The sequence below is a fragment of the Oppia nitens genome, unplaced genomic scaffold, assembly GCF_028296485.1.
Source record: "Oppia nitens isolate AA-2021 unplaced genomic scaffold, nextdenovo-longstitch-racon4-pilon3 scaffold5_pilon_pilon_pilon, whole genome shotgun sequence".
In the NCBI taxonomy this organism is placed as follows: Eukaryota; Metazoa; Arthropoda; class Arachnida; order Sarcoptiformes; family Oppiidae; genus Oppia; species Oppia nitens.
The window spans coordinates 2,866,462-2,887,605 of NW_026533243.1; the positions used below are offsets into that span (position 1 = coordinate 2,866,462).

Consider the following 21,144-nt stretch of genomic DNA (forward strand, 5'->3'; position numbering starts at 1 on the left):
AATTAGGTTTTAAAGGTCACTTATAATATTTTTAAAATATTTAATAAAAATCAATCATATGTTTCTATTTTCTTATTTAAATATATTATAATTTTATAAATGAAATTTCATTTCTATTTCCTTATTATGTAATATTTCTGATAGTTTTTTAAACTCAATGAAATTGTCTGTCATTTAATGCAAATTTTAATCCTTTCATAAACATCTCAATTATAATTTTAACATAAGTTAATAATGTTTGYGATAACATCAATAAAAGTTTTAAATTTTGACAAAACTTAGGTTAAAAAACGAGGAATAAGTTAATATTGAAGTAGAGATAATTAATATATTATAAAATTTTGATTTTTATAATAATTATTATAATATTAATAAAAACGAAATTACTTTTAACTTAATCAATTAATTTACAATTATAAAAGTTTTTGATTTATTCGATTAATATTGAATACATTTAATAAGGTTTGTGTAACACAATTGTATAATTTAAAATTAATATTTTATGTCATCATTTCAACCAATAATAAAGTGTGAATAATGTTGTAGACATTTAATGTGAAATTTCTATAGGATTTGATTGAAATTGTAGTTTTTGATCAAAACAACAATAGTCTAAAGTAATGTCATTCACTATCAGTCAATGTCTAATATAATCTTATATTTTTTAATTCATATCAATATTATAAACTTTGATATAAATCTTGACCTCTTATTATGAAACGATTTTTGTTTAATAAGATATATTTTTGTAAATTTATATATGTTATACTAAGTCTAGTCTATTATTTATTTTTTAAAAATTACTTTTGTATTTAAGCCGAGAGTCAGTCCCACACATTCAAAGACTTATATATGAATAGCTTAGTCTCCAATTTAATACCAATCCCTATCCCTGGGTTCCTTTCCCTCTCTATCTCTCTATATGTCCTAAACATGTTTATCATCATACAGTTAGCTTATAAAATGTTATATTGTTTGATATTTTGTAAAGATGTGTATTGAAAAAATGAAAAGTAATGAGATCAAGGCTACCATCAAAATCTCTGATACTTTTCCACTAATTTTACTGATAATCTTCGACACAATTCATTACAATTTTATTTATATTGAAAACTCTTAATTTATAAAATATCAATTGAAGTCTCTCTCTCTCTCTCTCTCTCTCTTCTCTCTTTCTTTCTTTCTTTATTTCTTTCTCTGAACACTCACGCGTTGTCTTATTAAAYGTCAAAATTAAAAAAATTGATTTATTTAATTAAATATACAACTAATCAATGGTTCTGTCAAATGTATAATTTTTTCAAACAATTTATAGGCTTAAGAAATACCGTTTTCATTGCATCTAATTTTCTTCGATTAAAATTTATAATATAATTACAAATGAATTCTTGAATTTGAAATTAGATTTTTTTAAATTGATTAATACAAGACTGAGTTTGTGTGCAGTAATAACACGATTGTTGTAATAATTTATTGATATTTCAGCCCAACATATATGTGTGAGTGAGTGTTGTGACCATCGGTTAAAAGATAACCACACCCTATCTTAACTATGTCTTTAACTGTTCTCTAYAAACTTCTTGGTGATAGAGAGAGAGAGAGAGAGAGAGAGAGAGAGAGAGAGAGAGAGAGAGAGAGAGAGAGAGAGAGAAATAGTGATGAAGACCTTGGATTTTGCAAACATTTTTTTTGCCAAATAGTTTGCACGTATCGATGCATTTCACTCCTCTTTGCCACTCATCCCAGGCTTCACTGCATCCCAACTTTTATTCTTCATTCGACGCCCAGTGACGTAACCAATGGATCAGATCTAAGAAAGAGTATAAAAGCGATGTTTTTAGTCGAAATGTACCATTCAATCAAACGAGTGAATATCTAAAAAAAAATTTGAAAAAATGAATTCAGCAATCATTATGGTCGCCCTTATCGGGTATGTGTCGTGTGGTGTTATCAATTATGCCGCACCAGTTGTCGGTGTTCTTGAGTCCGGAGCCTCATCTCAATTCCGTAGCCAAGATGTAAGTCATTATTCATATGTATTATATAACTAAAACTAAGAAATTTTTAAACATAGAATGTCGGTAACTATGCTTTCGGATACAATGAAGATCACGCAACTGGTGGTACCTTCAGACGAGAACAGGGAGCTCCCGGTGTTCAGGTTGGATCATACGGTCTCAGAGATGCTGACGGAAGAGTACGTGTAGTCAACTACGTTGCCGATGCCGCCGGTTTCAGAGCTAATGTGCAATCCAACGAACCCGGTGTYGAGCCCAAGGATCCCGCAAATGTGTTGATCAATAAAGCTCAGGCTATTGTTGGTAAGTGTAATCCTAAAGATAATTATAATGGAAATAAAATATTTTATAACATAATTTATATTATTAGCCGCCGCCGCCCCAGTAGTTGCTGCTCCCCTCGCAGCTCCCGCTTTGACCCACTACTCTGCCCCAGTGGTTGCTCACACCGCATACGCTGCTCCAGCTGTTCTGTCAGCTCCAGTCCAGAGCCACTCATACTCGGTTTCAACCCAACACGTTAGCCACGCTCCGGCCTTTACCACCCATGTGGCCGCTGCTCCGTTGGCCGCACCATTGATTGCTGCTCCGGCCACCTACACCCACGCTCACTTGGCTGCCCCGGTTGCCTATGCCACTAAGACCGTCCACGCGGCTGCACCTCTGATTGCCAGTCACTGGTAAACTTTGTATTTCAGATAATTGCCTGAAAAAGACGTTTACATCCGAATGAATACCTGTTCTTCTATGTGTTTCTTCTCATCCTTTCTTATAATTTTTTTCCAATAAAACTGTTTCGACAATCGATTTATTGGCGCTTTATTTTTCAGATAAAATGTTTGATAAATCGTTATTTAAGTTGCAGTACAGTACAGATCCACAGTTTCTCAACTTTTTTATCTTCACTTCCTGTCCGTTTGTGTCCCGACTGTCGCCACAAAACGTGAGGATCCGATGCCTATCACTGCCCACATCGGGAATGTCCTCTAAAGTCATGTGATTTACTTTTTTTTTAATTTTCTATAAATTTTATGTAAATATTATTATTGTTTATAGTAAACCATTTATTATATATACAAACTGTAACAGTATTTACATTTAATTGTTTAAAATTGTTAATATTGTCAATAAAGTTATAGTTTTAATTTCAATTTATTATTTTAATATTTATTTTTCATTATTCATTTATTATTATCAATTTAATTAAATCAACAACAATTAAATAACAAATTGATATTATTTCAAATTATTTGTTTTACTAAAATATTTAAAAATATTACTTAAAYTATTAGATGACAAAAATGCTAATCATTTAAATGGTTAATAAAAATGATATCAATTTGAATATAATAATACAAATAGTGTTTAAATTAGGCGCCAATTGTGAGCTTTTATAATATATGTTACTATAGTTACGATTATATTAACCAATGAGTCATCTCTATTACGAACGCCTAATAGCGGCAAAAGTGTTGACTAATTGTGTGTTCATTACAACAGAGAGTCATATGTTTTGAATGCATTGAACACTCATTTCAATTGATTTCAATTGACTAACAGTTTATCCGATACTCAACTACTGGCCACCCGTCGGGACAACTATTGGGACGACAATACACAACAACTGATACAATGAGCGAACCTTTGATGAAGACATCAAAGACTCAAAACAATGTGACTAAGGGTTCAAAGCGACGATCTCTTCATTCATTGCAACCGATTAGTGATAACAACAAAGTGTTGACCCGAACGATGACCACCAAGAAGTCGGACAAAGACAAGTGCATTGAAAAGACACAAAGAGTGGTGCGATGGATGACAGACAAGGATAGTGTCGATAATGACTTGAAGTATTGGAAGTGTTTGGCTAAAGAACGCTCCAAAGCTCTTGAGGTCGCTCTCAAAGCCAATGAAGAGTTGGTCTCACGTAATGATGAACTGACTCGTGATTTACAAGAGTCAAGACATGAGAAGGAGCTTTTGGAGGCAGAGAACAAACATTTGAGTGAATTGGCTGCAGAAGGGATCAAACTTAAGGAAATGATCGCCGAATATCTTCCCGACGACTAATTAATTGTTATTAAGTGGTCAATCATGAGACCAAATATCACTTTTTTAAATCAATTTAAATATTGTTTATTTTAACTCATATTTAACATATTAGTTAAAAAACTACTTTAATTTCAAATTATATCAGATATTTATGTTTACTTTAAATCTATTTGTTTTTATTATTATTATAATTATAAAGATATCAATTAAAGTAATAATAAACTGATTAGTATTATTGTATTTTTTTATAATAATTTATTGAATTTTATATAATAACATAATTAGTATAATTTATATTAATTACTGGTAAATATTATTATTAATTGGGACATAAATTAATTCAAATTTATAGTTTTGATAATTAAAAGAGTATTTTTATCAAACAATAACATGAGATAACAGTATTTCCTGACTTTTACAGTGACTTTTGACAATAAATATTTGTTTTACTCGAGAGGTCACCCAAAAAATGAACACTAAATGGCACTAAAGGTATTATAAGTCTCTCTTAAAGATTGTTTATTTAAATTTAACTTAATTTTGATTATTTTACTACTGGTATTATGTTTTGTAATAAATTTTACATTATTAATATAATAAAATTACTATTTTTATATAGTTTTACTATTAATTAGTAAATTATTTGTTTTTTAAACTAATAGTTATTTAATATTAGAGATTTTATCTAATTTGTTATAATGTTTACAATATTAAATTATATAAATATTTAATTTAAAGTAATACAAGTATTTTATAATAATTATATTTTGCATTAAAACTAGTTATACTTTGCTCTGATTGTGTTTTGTTATGTTTGTCTAAAAACACACTTTTGAGACAATTGTTTCCTTCAGACATAAAGCATTTGCTAACACAATATAAATGAATTATTTGTAAAATATTTAGACAATTATTTGATTTTTAAAACAATAATTGATAAAATAAAAAAATAACAAATGATTTAACGCAATAATTTTAAGAAAATGATATTTTTATTAATAGTCTTATTATTTTTTATCACATAACATGTTAATTATAAAATGATAATCATATTTTTAATAGAAAATTATTTTTATAACATTATATTATTTTGTTGTTTATACGATGTTTTAATTTATAATGGTTTAAATATAACAATTTAATTAAGGAAATATCTATATTTTAGTAAAACATGTACTTAATAAGTTAATTGTAATCAAATTGTTGTCCTCAATTCAATTATTAATATGATTAATAATAATAAATATATAATAAATATTCAATAATTTTCTATTAATAATAGAAATTGTAATTTAATAATAAAACTATTATAATATTAGACTGTTTGTTATCAAAGTTACAATTGTTTCGGCATATTATAAAATAGCATTAATAAGTTATTATTTACATTATTAAGTTATTATGTAAAGGGAAAACTATAATGAGAGTAAACAATCAAATTATAAATAATGATTTACATTAAATAATTAAATAATAAACAAATTTTGTGGTGAAAGTTGTCAAAGTGGACCATAAGTGAGGTGTTAATTAGGTTGTTATGTGTTTGCATTTCAAAGTTAAATAAATAAAATTGATTTTTAGTAATAAAGGCAAGCAATTAATTACATGTTATTTTAGCTAAAAAGAAATTATTGTTTAGTAATGTTAAATGATATCAAAAATTAACTGTCAATTATAAAGAGTGATATTTGCAGAAAAATAAAGCTTTAGATATAATTAATGGCATAATAGGCAGTGACTTATGAAAATTAAATATTACATAACATTTGCATTTTCAAACTTTAAGTTATGATAATTTGGTAATTAAGAAAATAGATATAAAGTGTAGACAAATATGTAATACTAAAACTCAATGGAAACAAATGATAAAATGGGAACTTAACAAACATAAAATAACAAACATTTTTAGAGCCAATGATTTAGTATCCAAAATAAGGCATAAATACAGGCGCTGAATGAGAGTAAGCTCCTACGGGTCCAAAATCACCGTGTGAGTATTGGTCAGGTCCTCCATAATAAGCTCCCTGTGCTGAGTAAACATTGCCTAAAGCTGGTGTGTACGCACCGTAGCCATGTCCTGCTGATGCATAGGGCACGGGTCCATAGTTTGGTTGTGGAGGCACTTTACCGGATGGTATGTGAGAGGAACTGTATATAAAAGTATATCATGTAATATTCAATATATAAATTTTGATTAAAAAATATGATATTATTACCTATATCCTTTAGGATCGGGTCCATTATAAACTGCTGCTGCACTGTCCTTGTTTGTTGTACCTATTAATTATATTTTATATTTTTAAACATTTTAAATTATTGYCTTAATACCCTATATTTGCTAAACATTTTTAATATAATTTTTATAAAATAAAARTACTGTTAACACTTAAATTAAATAAATATTATATATTGTTATTAAAAGTTTATATAAAGGAAATCACGATTWAAAAAACTAATTTCTCAAATATTTGACTAAAAATTAGAGTAAATATTAAACAGTCAATTATTGTCACTGATTACTGCTATTATAAGATAAAATATAATTTTCTCAATKTACAGTAATTGACTATTTRTTTAAAATATAAGGTCATATAACACAAATGCATAAATACCCGGTTCATTGGTTCTGATCTTGGCTCGGAAACCATGACCATCAGCGACCTATTATATTAAAATAACAAATTTTTAATTAATTATACATTTATAGATAATTTTTTAAGTTAATAGATTTCTGAATATAAATTAAAATAACTTTACAAATAAAATAATTGCATAAATTATAGAATGAATATCTAATATTTGTTAGTTAAAAATTAGTAAAAATATATATATAAATTAAATAATAAAATTAAGTGAATGACTGACATAATCAACAATTCTGAGGCGTCCGTCCACATCGTGCAGACCGTATGATCCGACTTTGTTTCCGTGACCGTCACCCGACTCTTTGCGAAAGTTTTTGGCCCCCTTGTGGTCCACTATATCGTAACCAAATGCATAGTTTCCGTGATCCTAACATTTGGATGGACACCAAAAAACATATACACAACAAATATAAGAATATATTTAACACGATTTACAGAAAKTATCTAAATTTCATTACATCCTGTTTTCTAAAGCTGTTTGAATGTCCGCCACCTCCGTAATGACTGGCAGTGGCCAACACCACAACTGCCGATAACAATATAATCACCTGTTATTTAACAAATAACACATAGTTGTAAAATAAATATTAATTTTTTAATTATTAAACATAAAATTAACTTAATATTACTGATTTATTTATACAAATCTTTATAATCTTACAAACCTTTAAACACATTATTTTTAATGTCTATTTATTGAGACAACTTAATATTTTATGAGCACTAATCAGTGAAATTGTCAATAAAGTAAAAGTAATTTTGAAAAGTTGGTGACAATTGCTTTATATATGAGTTGAATATAATTAAGTAATTTTGTGAATTACGGGTGTGGTATATGGCATATAAATAAATGATACAATTATTCAAATGGTCAAGGATTAAGAAATATATTAACAATCATTTGTATTGGTATAACTTAGATAATAATAAAACTCAATCACCTATTAATGGGTCCGACCACTCCCTCACCAATTGGTTGGTGACACCGGGCGACACATTCAGGGTTACATAATAATGGGGAGGAGGGCTACAACTTTCTCATGAAAACTACTTTCTCTATTTAATTGCTTAAACAATATATGCTTTACATATCTAAATAATGTGTTTATTATATATTTTTTGATTGTCTACTAAAATCAAGTTATTTCTCCTCCTCTTATTTAAATCAAATATTCAAACAGTAGTTTCCTTTAATTGACTTAGTTTTTCATAGATAAACAAATCTCAYATAAGATATGAAAAATAAAAACTAGAGCTCAAAGTGTTTTACTGCTTGACTACAAATTGTGTGACTTTTTTCCTAATATAATGAACTTTAATTACAACCCGTTGTGTGATCAGTGATTAGAGCCACTGATAAACATATGTTTGGGTTTTAATTTTGTTTTCATTGACCATAAATCACACWATTTGTTAACAAATTGTTATGACTTTATTACTGTTATTAGTTTTTAGTTGATATAATTTACAATATTGTGAAACTAATAATTTTTAAAAATTTGTTTTTAAATATATATATAWAAATTATAAAATAAATCATTRTATCCAATCTGTAATTGATTTCAACATTTTTGTCAATATTAATTATTATAATTAGTAAATTTGATTGATATTAACTCAATTATTATTACATTAAATGTTTTGTTTTAGTATCATATGTATGTTTTTTAAAACCATAAAAAATATTTAATAATTAATTTTTAATGTAATTAAAATATTTACTTATATCATCAATATAAATTTTATATAACTATTAATTTGTTAATTAGTGTTTTTTTTAATTCAATTTTGTTTTTTAAATTAGTCTTATTATAATATAATATAATACAGTATATAAATTATAGTGCAATATAATTGTTCAATATATCATATTTTCAAATTTTAAATAAAGTATTATATTGATAAATCTTTATATAAAAAAAAATAATTAAATTAACACAAAATTTGAGAATTTGTATAATTTATATAATTAAATAAAAAAGAAAAAGTAAATTGAAAATATAAAAAATTAATTAAGTTTACCACATAATTAACTAAAATCTATAATTTTAAGTTACAGTAATACTTTTAAYCAAAATATTTTAATATTTATTATATAAATTACTCTATTTAATAAAATAATAAAATTTGTTGCGAATAAAATATAAGATAATATATAAAAATAATATTTATTAATTAATACTCTATTAATAATATATTGACTGATAATCACAATAAAACAATTATACTGTATATAATATATCAAAGTAAAAGTGAAATCAAATTACATTTATTCAAATAACAATTTTAAATAAATTTTTATTACTTTCATTTTGCAAACAAATAAATTAAAACTTATTAAATACATTATGTGAATATTATTTAAAACTCAAATCTTTATAATTGACAAAACARTTATTAAATTATACATTTATTAAGAAAAATCAATTATGAAAATATTTAATGAAGGCCAAGGATGTAAAGTATTAAAAATTTATTAAAATATAATAAATGTTTTAATAAAAAMGAGGCGTTTTCCCATATTTAGACATTTATTGCTCATTATTTTTAAAACAATATCTATTCATTACATTAAGAATTTAAATTATTTAACTTTATTATAATTTGTAAGGAATATTAATAAATAATAAATTTTCTCTATTATTTAAACTGTTATATACAGTGATTCTTATATTTATAATATATAAATAAAATCATTTTAATAAGTTTACAATTCAAATCTTAATCCATTTTTAATATGAAATATACAGTATATGTATAGTATGTATTATATACTGTATATATATGTGTGTATGTGCCTGTATATATTTATTACTTTTATAAATTATAACTTTCATTTTATATTATTTAAAATAATTTATTTTGTATGTATTTTTAATATAAAATAAATATGTTTACTATTAAAATGATATTGTTCAGATAGAAATAGTTATTAAATGCTTATAAATTAAATGATAAAACTATTTAATAACTAACATTTATTTAAAAGCAAAGTTTATTTATTATTTAAAATTTATTATTCTTAAGTTAATAAATGTTAAAATATATAATTAATTTAATAAAAATTACAATATCTTTAAGTATTATAAATAAAATAATTTTCATAATATATAATACATAGAAAAAATTTATATTATATGACAATATATTATAATAGTTTACCTATAAATTATAAATTATAATACATAATATATAGATTTCACTTCCCATTTGAAGGAAAACACTAATTATGTGCTCTAATGATCATTGGGTTAAATATTGCATAAAACCAGTGAAGAGATGAGTCAATGAAAAATCAATTTAAAATTTCAATAGTATTTAGTTTGTTATAAAGTGTAAATGAGATAACAAATAAAGTTTTAATTTTATATTTTATGTTAAATATTAGTCACAATAAAAAGTATATGTTAAATAATATTTATTAAAAGTTATGTAATTAAATGAAACTTCTATATCTAAGTTACTAATATTTGTGGGTAAGATTTATTATTTAATTATAAAAGTTTTCAATTTTCATGTCCTTAAATTTATTATTTCTAATATTTAAATATTTTTTATTTAGTACTTTATTTTTGTATAATTACGTTTATGTACTTTAATTAATACTGTAAATAAATAAATAAGATTTGACTCATTTGTTTTAATAAGGTTTATATTTAACTTAATATTAACATAATGATTATTTATGGGTATAACACAAACAATAACTATTAATACTGTAATGACGTGTAAGTAAGACACCAAACAACAAAATTTATTATAATTTTTAATATATAATAGATTTGTTTAGCTATAAATGAGTTTTAGGTAAATAAAAGTGTGGGTTAAGTAATAGCAAATTAATACTTTTATATGGTTTATAAATTTATTATTAGAAAGTATAGTTAAAATCTAATAAATATTGAGTTAATGCAAATAATTGTATATATAATAATCAATAAAAACTAAAGCATATAGATAATTATTTTTAAATAAATAATTAATTATTTAATATCAAATGATATACAATAATATTGCAGTATATTGAAAATACTATATTTATAAATTTCATTATTATTTTTATTAGTTATTTAATAATTTCAATTTGTAAGCTTAAGTAATAGTAATAAAATTCAAAAAGTGTAGGTTTAAATTTAAATAATTACTAATTCAGTACAATATGAAATATTTATGTACAGTTTTGAAACTAAAAAATAACTAAATATTAATAAAATAAAAATTAYATTAAATATTAAGAATATAATAAATTTTTTTAAATAATAAGTTATACTTTAATATTTTAATATTAAAAATAAATATTTACTTAATGTTTATACAATTTATAGTGAGAGATAAATATTAATATATCGTACCTTAATTTAATACGTTTGTTATTAAATGTTATTTATTTTTATTTAACATTATAAAGCTAACTTTTATATTTAACCATGTTTAATATTTAATATAATATATATTTATTTGTATATTTAATTGTATTATAATTGAATTTTCTAAAATTTTATATTATTATAGATTAGAATTGTTAATGTATTAGAATATATTAGAAATGTTTGCCCCTTTTTTCTACCTACCTGTCCATCAACGGTCATATCTTTTCATTTCACTTTACAGTAACTTCATTGAGACTTTAAAATCTTTGTTTTAAAAATTGATTTCTTATAATTATTAGTAAATATATTATATTTATTAAATTTTATATTATAAAAAGTTTCTTAACATAAATAATAATAAAATAATTKTATTAMATTAATATTATAAATGTTTTTAATTRTTTTAAGTTTATTGATATATTGTTTATAAATAATAGATTACAGTATGAAATAAATAAACGTTCCCTTAATATCTTTTATATTTACGGATATATATGGAAAACTTATTAACAAATTTATTAATAATATTTATTAATTGATAAATAGATAATATAGTTATTAATTTAATAAAAAATATATATTTAATTTTTAAAAATAATATTTTAGTTATCAATATTTAAAATTAACAATATTAATAATAATTAATTATATTTGCTATCTAAATTTCTAATCAAGTGTTAATAATTTTATCAACTTTTATGTAGGAATTTAGGCTAAATGATTCCCAAATGAAACTAAAGGTTTGACTAATAACCCATAATTTTTTTGTATAATAATATAACATTAATTTAACACTAATTAAGGTGGCATCCAGAATTGACGTCTAAATTGTTAGTCTAAAAATTGTTTCATTTTTTAATACAAATTTASAAAAATATATTTAAATAAAATAGTTTAAATAAACATGGCAACTTTCAATAAACTATTTACTTATATATCAGAATTATATTATAAGCTAATCCATAATTCTAACTATATAGACGTCTATTCAGGATAATACTTAAATATAGATATAATTTGCTTATTTATAATTATATAATTTAAACATTTCATATTTTTTAGTTTTATTTTGTTTATTTAATAATAACACTGTCAACAATATTGGCGGAAAATGACAGCAATGATATTCGTAATATATTTAAAACATCAAAAAATGTAAGAAAAATTAAGGCTAACTTTGTTTTGTTTGTTTCAAATTAAATGTATTTTTTGTCAACTCATAAGTTTGACCCAATTTATGAATTACACATTAAATTTTCTTTCATTTAATATTATTATTTATTTATTTTAATAAAAAATTAATTGACATTCAATATAGTGATCACACTTTGTTAAGTAATATAACTGTTTATGATTCCTAAATAATGTCAAAAATAATTACATAATTATATAATGAAAATAAATATTTTTTGTTTTTATTTGTGGTTAAGATTAAGCATAATTTGTCGGATATAAGTAATACAAAACCATTAGAATCCAAGAGAAAGATTGTRACCGACAGTCAAATAGAGGACAAATTAAATGCAAAAATTTCAAAACTTATCAGTGGTTCACAAACTGGAAGTATTTCTAGACATCGGMCAACAAATGACAATAATATAAATAATAAAATACTGAATTCAGAAGGAAGTCGACCATCACTTTCAAACTCTGACGTTGATTATAATGTTTACGATACGGAAGAAGATATTGATTTTGATTTTTTCGATATGAAAAATGATATGAAATATGAAGATATAGATARARATGAGGAAACAGTTCACCGAAGACATAATGAAGCCGATCATCAAAATGATAAAGAAACAGATCATGAAGCAGATGATGATGAAGATTATGAATCAGATACYGATCCACAACATAAACTCCAAAACGAACCACAGAAGACACAGAAGAAGAAGAAAAAAAGAAGAAAAAACATATAAAGAAAAGAAAGAAACGAAAACATCATTTGGAAAATAATAAGAAAAAGGATGGAAAGGRTGTCCCGCGGTATCCACCACTCGATAGGGACAAACTCTATGAAGTGGCACTACTTATATATACAAGAGATTTTGGATTTACAGATCTTTGAATATTTATTATATTTATTTAATATATTTATTATTTATATAATTTTATAAAATATTTAAATAAAATATTTAAATAAATTTAATTTTATAAAATATTTAAATAAATTTAATTTTATAAAATATTTAAATAAATTTAATTTATTAATAAAAAAAATTGTTTATTATAATAGATATACTTATTTTATTTGTCTAAAAGTCATAAACATACTGTTTATTRAATATTTTTTAAGAATTTATTATAGGAAGAAAATATATATGAATTTGGTTTTAGTTATATATAATTTTATAAATTAGTGCAACAAAATAAAACACCACAACATTTATGATTAATATTACTATAATAATACACTAGTTTTSATATTAAATTTATATTATTTTTATTAATTACATCAATTTTATGATTCACACTTTTAAATTTAATATAAAGTCATCCATGCATTGATAGCCTGCTATAAAGTAACAAATCATAAATAATTGTCACCAAAAATTTATGCTCTAATTATTTTAATCGATAGTAAAAMCAAAATATTTAATTATTTGTATTAAAATAATTTGGTGCCAGAGATTACAAATTCTATAAAATTAGTTAAACTATTTATTATACAAATGATAATTTATTATGTGTTTACAATTATTTATCAAAAAATCAATTTTAAATATTTTAATTATCACATTAACTCAATTACTTAATTAATGACAAAAATTACAMTAAATTATATTATTTGTTTATTATTATAAAAAAATATTTAAACGAACTGAGTATACTTATATAATAAATCTTTTAAATCTTAWTAATCTTATAATAATTATAATTATAATAAAGAGAATTAATATTATAATGAATATTTTATAATATTTATAATTAAAATATAGATATTATCTTTATAAAAAWATATTCAAAATTAAATACAASATTTTGTGGGTTTTTATTATTGCAGATTAAAATTCCGATTAATACACCAGACTTTGATTAGACAATTATATTAATCAGTATTAAAATTAAGTAAAAAACGTTTAGATTAAACAAAAATTTTATAAAATAATATTTATATAATTATAAAAACTAATTTATAATAACTAATGAATTGATTAAAAAAATAAAATTAAGTCAAAAATTTATATCCTAGTAATCTATTACTCCATTTAAAAGACAATAATGTCTAAAAAACTTACTAAAAAGGATTGTAATAAACATATTTAATAAATACAAATATGGATTTTCAACTTTTTTTGAAAGAAATTCAATGATTTTTTGTTTTATAATAATGAAAACTAAATAATAGTTTATTTGCTGTAAAATTTGACGCCTTCACAGACATAACAAAATACTAATAAATCAATAATTAATTGTAAATATAAAAGTCAGAGACAGTAGAGACAGTCTATGTATTGTTTGAATCATTAAGTCATTGATAATAAATCTCAAAAACATAGATATTGATAATGTATGGGTTGAATGTATTTTCTTCTTATAGTATAAATAGTGTGTAATATTATAAAATTATTATTTGTTTTATTTTAATTTCAAATTTAACGCTTACTGTCCCTGACCTCATAGTTATGTTCAAATAATTTTTATGTTAATTTTCTTTATATTTATAGTGAAGATTACACATACACATCAAGTTAACGTTTAAATTGATTTCAACTAAATTAAGTCAACAATAAAGCAGTCCTATATTTGAATAAATTGTATATAAAACTTGATATATCATATAACAAATACATAGTTTTAAAAATCCCTTTCAATAGYACTTTTAATAATACCGTAATTTGAAAGTCATATAAAAATATAAGTTATTGTGTTATGTKTGATGGCATACAAACTCACACCTAAATCGTCCCAAATTGGGTTTTATGCAAAACTGGGAGTGAATGCCATTAAATTTTTGAATCATAGCTTATAATACATTTTTAAATGAATTTGTTACTATATTTTATGTGTACTCAATGTTTTATGGTATATGAAAGGGAAAGCCATTATTAAAAACGATTAATATATAGACATTGGAGAAGACTCTCAATTTCATAGAGAATTACAATTAAAAAAAWTCATTCGCTATATTATAGGCTGTAGTAAAATGTGTAGTAAAATAGGATTTTTGTTGTTTTCATAATTATTTAGATATATGAGGATTGGGTGAAGGATTCGTGAATATATTAAAATGGATGTCATAATAGAGTCGGTGGTGTTTCACTAGTAGGCAGCAAATTGTTGTTCAAATTTAGTGATAAGTTTTGATTACTTACACATTCCGGTGCCATCAGAAGGGCGAACACTCTTTTCTAGTATTTATAATCAGTATATAAACTCAGATTTAATCTAATAGTTTGTCATTTCATAGACAGTTAAATATTAAATAATATTCGTGTAGTTTTTTAATATTTCATTTCTCATATCATATATTATTTAAATCTATTTTTTCAAAAATGTTATCCAAATCTTTGATCSTTAGATTTTTATGTCTGTGTTTAAGTGTTATCGCAACCACCGGTCATTATACTGAACCGCAAACAATAGTGGTTGAGTCGGGACCGCCAGCACTTCCCTTTTATGGTCCACCAATCCCGATAGTAGCCGCATCGGTGAAATCGCCACCAATTGCTGTTAAGTCGCCTCCACCAGCATTTGCCGTTCCTTTGCCACCAGTTAGAGCTAGAATTGGAGTAAAGACACCAACATTCCGACCGCCACCACCCGCACCCATCATTGTTCAACAACCAGTTGTACAACAACCCGTCCCCGTCATYGAACAACACGAATTGGTAACAACACATAGTTATCAYGTATTGGATTATCTTCAATAAATTAAACAATAAAACTGTTGAATAGGTTGGAGTGCCTGARCCATACAATTTCAACTTTGAYTACAAAGATGAAACTGGAAACGGACAGTACAGACGTGAATCGGGTGATACCGCTGGWGTTGTACGCGGATCCTATGGATATACCGATGCTTATGGTCTTTAYAGAATTGTCGACTATGTGGCAGATAAGGATGGTTTCAGGGGTTTGTTTTAATTATACTAATTATTTATATTAAAAAATTGCAATCTTAAAAATCTATTAAACAGCGAGTATCCGTACCAATGAGCCCGGAATCAATGAGCCGAGTCCTGTGACTAATGCTGTGCCAAATCCGGCTGATATTACTTTGGCCGCTGAGGAAACTCCCGCTAAAGTTAAAGATTTAATCCGATTGGCACCCATTAAGGCATATGACGGCAGAATCCGTGCGCCGCCGACTAATAGTGTCGACAATAAATATGTTRCCAGAGATTAGATATATTAATTAATTAATAACTAATTAATTATTTCTCGTTTTTAGTTACTTTTAAGTTTGCTTTATATCAAATTGCTTTTAATGTTTTATTTTTATAATAAATTACCACCAATTTTAAAAATAAATAAAAATAATGCTTAAATTTTACGTAATATGTAATTCAACTTCAATTATATATAAACTTTAWAAAAATTTTAAATGTATGCAAATTTTGTTAAATGTTTTGTACACAATCTGTAAATTTACTGCTTAAATAAAACTAAATAAACTTGTGACTTAAATGTTAATTATAAACAAATATTAAAGTTTTTCAAACTTRAAATAATTATTTATATAATATTATTATTATAGTTAAACTCATGTTCAATTCAATTATATTAATAAAAGTAAAAATTAAAATGATGAAATTATAATCACAAAATTGTAATATTTAAATAATAACTAAATGAATGTAAATCATTGAAACTAAACAAACTTTGAAAAAAATCAAATATACTATTAATAGTTAAATAAATCAATAAAATGTTTATAACACAAATTGTACCTATGTTTTATAAACTTATCAAGGTCTACAGTAAAAAACTATTAACTATATTAGTTAATATTGTAATTTGTAAATTTTGTACATAATAGATAATACTATACGTAAATACATAATAATAGATAAGATAGGCTTTATATACTAATTATAGTAATAAAAGTAATAAAATATTATTATATAATACTTTATTTTGTTATTTAATATGTTTTTTATAATATTATTTCAGTATAAACAAAATAACACGCTTATGATATTTATAGTAATTAATTTTCAAAAATATGGTGAAATTGTGATGTAATCATTAGTAATAATTATTTTGATAGATTTTTATTATATTATTTTGTCTAAAAATATCTTAAATTTAAAAAGTATATAAATTTAAAAATCRTTACAAAATTTACAAAAATATATTTCACTTGTAATTATCTATTCTGCTAATATTGAACAMTAAATATGTCACAATTAACAGCATTTATTAAATCAAAGGTTTGATAGTGTTTTTTAAAATTATTAATTTAAAATTAAATATATAAATATATATTCATAAATTTTGAATAAATTATTATGAATACTGTCTATTGAATGAATAGAAAGTAATGACATTTTCAACGTTGGGTCAAATCAGACTCATTCATCAGACATTGATATGTACTTCAAAACAGGTTATAATAATACAATATTTCTTTTACTAACTAATAAATGCATTTAATTTTAATATTAAAAACTTTGTTAACATATTATAATTTAGATACCGATGAGTCGTTTCGATAACAATGTATTTATTCCGTATGAAAAGCTAGTAAACAATCTTAAAATTGTAAAAAATAGGTATTGTATTATAAAAGCCTAAAAGTTATAYAAAACATTTGCAATCATAATATTTAGAATATGATTATACATAGACTTAACCGACCCCTGACTTTGTCGGAAAAGATACTTTACTCGCATTTGGATGATCCGCACAATCAGGACATTAAAAGAGGGGAAAGTTATTTGCGTTTACGACCGGATAGGGTGGCCATGCAGGACGCTTTGGCACAGATGGCTCTGTTCCAGTTCATTGCCAGTGGACTTCCACGAGTAGCCTGTACCGTCGACCATACATTGCGATCATCTGATCCAAGCACAGACTGAAGCTGTAAAAGACTTGGCGCGGGCTAATCAAGTCAACGAAGAAGTGTATAATTTTTTAAGTAGTGGAGCCGCTAAATATGGTATCGGATATTGGAAACCAGGGAGTGGTATCATTCATCAGGTATTTTATATTTCAATTTTTATTAAAAGTATTTATCGGTTATATTAATAAGTAAAAGTTATGAAATATTGTTGATATTTTTAGATAATATTAGAAAATTATGCCTACCCTGGTTTATTATTGGTTGGTACAGATAGTCATAGTGTGAATGGTGGAGGATTGGGAGGTTTGTGCATTGGTGTTGGAGGTGCCGAAGCATTAGATGTTATGGTAGATATTCCGTGGGAACTGAAGTGCCCAAACGTTATTGGAGTTAAACTAACGGGACAGTTGTCAGGTTGGACGTCACCTAAAGATATTATACTTAAAGTAGCAGACATTTTAACTGTGAAGGGAGGAACTGGATCTATAGTAGAATATTTTGGATCTGGTGTTAAATCTATTTCATGCACTGGTATGGCAACTATTTGTAATATGGGTGCTGAAATCGGTGCCACGACTTCGGTATTTGCGTACAATAAACAAATGTACGATTATTTAGTGGCCACTAATCGCAAAAACATAGCAGAATTTGCTAATGAAAACAAAGAATTATTAAACAGTGATACCGGTGCTGCATATGACCAGATCATTGAAATAAATTTGTCTCAATTGGAACCTCATGTCAATGGTCCCTATTCTCCGGACTTATCGCAACCAATCTCTAAATTGGGACAAATTGCCAAAGAAAATGGATATCCATTAGATTTAAGTGTAGGACTAATAGGCAGCTGTACTAACAGTAGTTATCAAGACATGAATCGGTCGGTTAGTATTGTCAAACAAGCACTCAAACATGGATTAAAGTCAAAATCATTATTTACTGTAACTCCCGGTTCGGAGCAAATTCGAGCCACCATTGAAAGGGATGGTCAGGCGAAACAACTGGAAAAATTTGGTGGCGTTATGTTAGCCAATGCTTGCGGACCATGTATTGGACAATGGGATCGACAGGATGTCCCAAACGGACACAAGAATACAATTATATCATCATTTAACCGCAATTTCACTGCACGTAATGATACTAATCCGGCCACTCACCATTTCCTGGCATCACCTGAAATAGTCACAGCCCTATCAATAGCCGGAAGAATTGAYTTCAATCCCATTACTGATGAACTAACCGGTGCTAATGGAGAGAAGTTCAAACTGGAACCTCCCAGTGGTGAAGCTCTACCCAGTAATGGTTTCGATACCGGTGACAGTTCAATATATCAATCACCATTAGCTGATGGATCACATATCAAATTAGAGATCAACCCTAATAGTGATAGACTTCAACTTTTGCAAACATTTGACAAATGGGACGGAAAGGACTTATTAGATATGGCTATTCTCATCAAAATCAAAGGCAAATGTACTACAGATCATATCAGTTATGGCGGGCCATGGCTTAAGTATAGGGGACATCTCGACAACATTTCAAATAACTTATTCATTGGGTTTGTTTTATATCAAAAATATTATTTTATAAATTAGTTTATTTTTCAATAACAGTGCTATAAATATTGAGAATAATGAAGCAAATAAAATACTAAATCAAATGACAAATCAATGGTCAGAAGTTCCGACCACTGCTCGGTATTATAAAGCTAATGGTGTTAATTGGGTGGCCATTGGAGAAGATAATTATGGTGAGGGTAGTAGTCGGGAACACGCGGCTCTTGAACCCAGATATTTGGGCGGACGGGCTATCATTGTCAAGAGTTTTGCCAGAATCCATGGTATTTTTATTATCAATTTTATTAAGTTTTTTAGTGATTATCATTATTATTGAAATTTTAATTATTAAAAAACAGAAACAAACCTTAAAAAGCAGGGACTCTTGCCATTGACTTTCAGTGATCCTAAAGATTATGACAAAATTCAACCAACAGATAGATTATCACTGCTTGATCTCAATAAGTTAGCGCCAGGAAAGGTATCAATCAAATAATAATTTTTTAAATATTAAAATAATTTTTATTATAAATTAAATAATCAAATTTTTATATAACAGCCGGTCAAATGTCAACTCAAACATAAGGACGGGTCCAGAGATTTGATTAATTTAAAGCACACTCTCAATGAATTACAGATACAATGGTTTAGAGCTGGAAGTGCTCTCAACAAGTTAAGGCAACTCAACAAATAATTTCAAATAATACTAGACTTATCATTAATTAATAAAATTATAATAAAATATCAATTTTATTGATAAAATAAAAGTTTTTATGAACAACTTTTTTTTAATAAAACGTCTTTTAATAAAAAAACATTATTAAATTATATTAATTTATTATTTAGTTTATGTATTGTATTTATATTACATGAATAGTATAATACTTTCTGTATTTTTAATATATACTATTAATATCAATGATTTTGAATGAATACTGTATTAAAGGGTTGATTGAATAGATGTAAACTAGAGACTGAAAACTGACCTGATTTTTCAGGTCAGGTCAGGTCAGGTAAAAGTTAGGGCTTGTCATTCCGAACACCAAAATATTAGGTCATCCGAAAATTTTTTATTCATTATTTAAACGACAATTATTACAAAATATGACAATCAAACACAAAATTTATTAAATTATTATTTATAAAATATTTGTATAAATTAAACATAAAATATTACAAAAGATATGGTTTTGATCTAATAAATAATAACATATTAACTTTATAGAATCTAAGTTAGATCTACTATCAGTTATCGTTAATACCATTAAAGTTAATTTAGACAAATTTGTTGCGGGTATAGAATAAATAAAATTGTTTTTTGATAAAATTATTTTCGGACAGACATAGTCAGGTCAGGTCAGGTCAGGTAAATTTGTACCCTATGTTAGGTCAGGTCCGAGTCCGAGATTTTAGGTATCAGATCAGGTACGGGTCAGGTACGGGTCCGAAACTTTTCGCTCTCTAATGTAAACTTTATTGAAACTATTTGTA

General features: G+C 25.0%; 4 protein-coding genes and 1 pseudogene across 4 annotated transcripts; 4 read left to right on the forward strand and 1 right to left on the reverse strand.

Annotated features, from left to right (window-relative positions):
- The first annotated feature begins 1,863 nt into the window (after positions 1-1,863).
- LOC128961054 (adult-specific rigid cuticular protein 15.5-like) lies at positions 1,864-2,777 on the forward strand. The gene is made up of 3 exons (XM_054307261.1): positions 1,864-2,018; positions 2,075-2,321; positions 2,389-2,777. The coding sequence occupies exons 1-3, from the start codon at positions 1,896-1,898 to the stop codon at positions 2,700-2,702; spliced, it is 684 nt and encodes a 227-aa protein (XP_054163236.1). The 5' UTR covers positions 1,864-1,895; the 3' UTR covers positions 2,703-2,777.
- A 679-nt stretch (positions 2,778-3,456) lies between these two features.
- On the forward strand, positions 3,457-4,117 carry LOC128961338 (uncharacterized). The gene has a single exon (XM_054307566.1). The coding sequence runs from the start codon at positions 3,651-3,653 to the stop codon at positions 4,086-4,088; it is 438 nt and encodes a 145-aa protein (XP_054163541.1). The 5' UTR covers positions 3,457-3,650; the 3' UTR covers positions 4,089-4,117.
- A 1,872-nt stretch (positions 4,118-5,989) lies between these two features.
- Positions 5,990-7,682, reverse strand: LOC128961253 (cuticle protein 14-like). Its single transcript, XM_054307469.1, has 7 exons — positions 7,657-7,682; positions 7,381-7,495; positions 7,174-7,263; positions 6,936-7,082; positions 6,683-6,731; positions 6,287-6,347; positions 5,990-6,218 (listed from the first exon to the last, which is right to left on the reverse strand). The coding sequence occupies exons 2-7, from the start codon at positions 7,390-7,392 to the stop codon at positions 5,990-5,992; spliced, it is 588 nt and encodes a 195-aa protein (XP_054163444.1). The 5' UTR covers positions 7,393-7,495; positions 7,657-7,682.
- Positions 7,683-15,501: 7,819 nt separating this feature from the next.
- LOC128961170 (cuticle protein 6-like) lies at positions 15,502-16,530 on the forward strand. Its single transcript, XM_054307376.1, has 3 exons — positions 15,502-15,920; positions 15,988-16,165; positions 16,230-16,530. The coding sequence occupies exons 1-3, from the start codon at positions 15,585-15,587 to the stop codon at positions 16,436-16,438; spliced, it is 723 nt and encodes a 240-aa protein (XP_054163351.1). The 5' UTR covers positions 15,502-15,584; the 3' UTR covers positions 16,439-16,530.
- Positions 16,531-17,391: 861 nt separating this feature from the next.
- LOC128961456 (probable aconitate hydratase, mitochondrial) lies at positions 17,392-20,356 on the forward strand (annotated as a pseudogene).
- Positions 20,357-21,144: the final 788 nt, after the last annotated feature.